Here is a 3,435-nt window from a genome sequence, read left to right as displayed (position 1 = left end):
TCTACTTTTTCTCTGACAGAAATTCACTCTAGGTGAACCACTTCCCCTGGCCTATGGTGTTTTTGTCGACTAAGCGAACGTCAAACATGATCTTAAGTGTCAAGGTTCATTTATGGACCCAATTTTTAAATTTAAGTTTAAACACGATATAGCCGTTATTTGAGCGGGAAAAATTGCTAAAGTAGTTGCAGTGAGATGCTCTTTCGTGTTATTGACTATTTAACGATAAACTTGCGACGATCGACGCGCCACCATATTTCATATAACGGAGGAAATTAGAACTAACTTGGAGGTGATGATTTGGAGGTTATTTGGTAATTTGGAGGTTGAAATCCCCTCCAAACACTAGCGATTTTGCGGTGGGATGTTGACGTTTGATGACGAATTGAATAAAAACAAGATTTCATTAAAAATTTTAGGACCCAAATTGTAGCCATTTTTATTCGAGAGCCATTTACTTATTTTTCGTTGTCCAAACTGCTAAACGGAAGCTCACTGGGCTAACGCAACTGTTCATCTCGCGAGTTCATTTTTTGCTGTGGTTGTTCACCCGACAGCTGTCAAATTTCGCGCGTTTGTCGCTCAAAACAAACCGTGCTCGCTTGGAAGTCGGTCGCTTGCGTGAGTTTCTGTTCAAAGTTTATTCAGGAAATTTCCTGGTAAAATCAGTGGATTTCCTTCTAGTTAGGTGTTTTTTCCTTTATCCATCACGTCGAGATGAACGATAGTTGTAGGTACTCTAAATAACATATTTCAAACATGCTCAACTAACTACCCGTTTTTATCTGCAGTCGGTGCCGGAGGGTTCAGTGCCAATGCCACCGGTGGTGGGGCAGCCCAGGAGAACAAGGCCGAGGGCGTTCTTCCGCTGACCATTCGACAGATCTTGGAATCGTCCGAGAGCGGAGTGCAGTTGTTCGGAATCCACTATAGCATGGTCACCTTTGTGGCCATCGTTCGGAGTGTGGATCATTCGTCGACGAAGATTACCTACGGTCTGGAGGATCACACCGGCCAGGTGGATGCTCACCTGTGGCTGGAGGAAGGCGACACAAACAGCGTCCCGGGAATGATGACCCACAGCTATGCTCGGGTGTTCGGATCGGTTCGCCATCAGGGCGGAAGCAAGGCGGTTATGATCTACAAGATTGAACAGGTCAGCTCCCCGAATGATGTGACCACCCATTTGCTGGAGGTGTTGAATGCTCGCTACAAGGGAGAGGAGTATGCCAAGGGCGGAGGTGCCGGTGGCAGCGGTGGGGAATCGGAAAAGAACACCGCCTCGAGCGGAGGATTCATGGAAACGGATGGCAATGCGATGGGACTGACGGGCAAACAGCTGATCGTGTACAAAGCTATCAAGAGCCATATGTCGGACATTGGGATTAGTCGGCAGGAGCTGCAGCAGAAGTTCCCGCATATTAGTGCCTCGGAGATGCAGTAAGTTTTTGTTGGGAAGAGTTTGTTAATAAGTCTTCTAAACTGTCTTCTTCATTTCAGGAGCATAACGGATTACATGACCCAGGAGGGAATCGTCTACACCAGTGTGGACTCCGATCACTTCCTATGTGTGGACGCGTAGAGCGCTTGATGTGTTGTTGGTACAAATTAAGGTATTTATAAGCACCCATATTATTCTCTTATGTAATAGTTATTATACATCCCAAATGCATCATTTTGATCAATTGATTTGTTAATGTTAAATCAGAACCCAGCTTCAATTTCGGTTTAAAGTGATCGATAGTGTTCGATACATACCTACTAAATGTTCCGTACTGATTCGAGTATTTGCTTTGTGATGACAGAATCCCTTAAGGAGTAGTGTGTGGTCTTTTGATTCCGCTGCATGCTCCTGTGAGGCGGTCGACGGAATCAAGAACAATCGTGCCCGGTTTGCGTAGTACGAGTGCAAAAAGATATTCGTGTTCAGTCGAGGATGGGTTGCCAACTGGTGAGCTCGTTTCATGCTTATGATAACAGATTTGAGTGTGGCAAAGTTACTGTTGAGTACGCGGCTCTCTATCCAGTATCTCTTATCTACACACATCAACGAATAGTAGGTATTGCATGAAATGTAAAAATATGTTTTGATCAATTACGCGCTTTTTTCATGTTTTTCCATTCTTTAAGATCTGGGCTCACAGTGACAGTTCGTGACAGCAGAATCTCGGCTCACTGTGACGTACATAAATTTTGTATCGGTTTCTCCCTCCCAGGTTCACACTATTCAGATATTAGGTATCAGAAGGCCGGCTCCAGAGGCACGTTCCCCGCCATTTGATAGATTTGTGCCGTCGCCATATTTGAGCCTATTTCATCATCTACTCGATGGGAGAGGAAAGGGAAGGGTAAGATGGGAGGAAATAGGAGTGGGGTCCCTTGAAGAGGGAAGATCTCATAAGCGAAATGAGAGCATCTAGCTCCATACCACAAACAATTCAAATTGAAATGATGACAAAATTTTTCATCGAGGATCGAAATTGTAACTCTCGGATCGCGAGTCTTCGACCATATCATGTAGACCATCTAGACACCTGCATAATGAGGCGAAAATAGTTGTAGAGGCTCTTCGTTACTAAGCAGTTGTTTCACAACCTGGATACCGATGGTGAGCCGTTGCGCCGCGCAGCGCATGAGACGAGGCTCCCCGAGAACACATCGCCTAGCGCGCGTTTTTAGAATTTTCGTGAGCCTTCGGCTAGCGCAGCACACTAGGATTCCGATGAGCTGAGAGACGGTTCGGTTAGAGGCTCGTCAGTACCTAAGATAAGACGTGACAGGTCAAAGTACAAAAATGAAACCAATTGCCTGTCAAAAAAGACCACTTCCCATTGGTCGTTTTGGCAAAGGCCTACTTTCACATCGTTGAGTTGGATTGCAACAGGGCACTTTGTTGCTAGTTCGGCCGTGTTGCTAGTTCATAGATTAGAGTTTTTATCAAAAATTTGAAAAATTTTCATGAAATCTTTTCGTTTCAAATCTATTTATATTTGATGTGCTCAAAACATGTGCTCCTAGAATGCCAAATTAAATTTAAAATTCCTTATTGAGACAAATTCAATGGAAATTATGTCCATTCTTGCTAAAAATACTGTCGGTTTTGAATATAAACCTGATTTTTTTTTAGATATAGCATCCTCTATTGCACTAAATCAATGAAGCGTAAAGAAAACAATCAAATTTGGATCCTTGATATTTGAATTTGTTCACAAGATTTGCATTAATAGGATACTGGTAACACTGACTTCTGTATCGTCAAGGTTATCGACTGAAAAACAACGGGGCAGTCTTAGTTGAGCTGTCACGTCCTGTCCTAGGTCAGTACATTTATGTGCTCCTGAGAAATATGTAACTCTAGTTGTGAGGAACATTTCCTATAAGCAAAGTGACAAGCTCTCACAATTAGATCACTCAAGGACAATTGTGTCCCAATTC

At 43.5% G+C, this 3,435-nt stretch overlaps 1 protein-coding gene across 1 annotated transcript; it reads left to right on the top strand.

Annotated features, from left to right (window-relative positions):
• Positions 1 to 540: 540 nt before the first annotated feature.
• LOC5563946 (replication protein A 32 kDa subunit) lies at positions 541 to 1,766 on the top strand. Its single transcript, XM_001648219.2, has 3 exons — positions 541 to 730; positions 792 to 1,440; positions 1,501 to 1,766. The coding sequence occupies exons 1-3, from the start codon at positions 718 to 720 to the stop codon at positions 1,580 to 1,582; spliced, it is 744 nt and encodes a 247-aa protein (XP_001648269.1). The 5' UTR covers positions 541 to 717; the 3' UTR covers positions 1,583 to 1,766.
• The last annotated feature ends 1,669 nt before the right edge of the window (positions 1,767 to 3,435 follow it).

This window comes from Aedes aegypti, chromosome 1 (assembly GCF_002204515.2).
Source record: "Aedes aegypti strain LVP_AGWG chromosome 1, AaegL5.0 Primary Assembly, whole genome shotgun sequence".
In the NCBI taxonomy this organism is placed as follows: domain Eukaryota; kingdom Metazoa; phylum Arthropoda; class Insecta; order Diptera; family Culicidae; genus Aedes; species Aedes aegypti.
This window is presented reverse-complemented; position numbering and strand designations above follow the sequence as displayed.

Coding starts and splice junctions, on each gene's coding strand:
- LOC5563946 (XM_001648219.2), top strand. Junction 1,441..1,500: donor ATTAGTGCCTCGGAGATGCA/GTAAGTTTTTGT, acceptor TCTTCATTTCAG/GAGCATAACGGATTACATGA.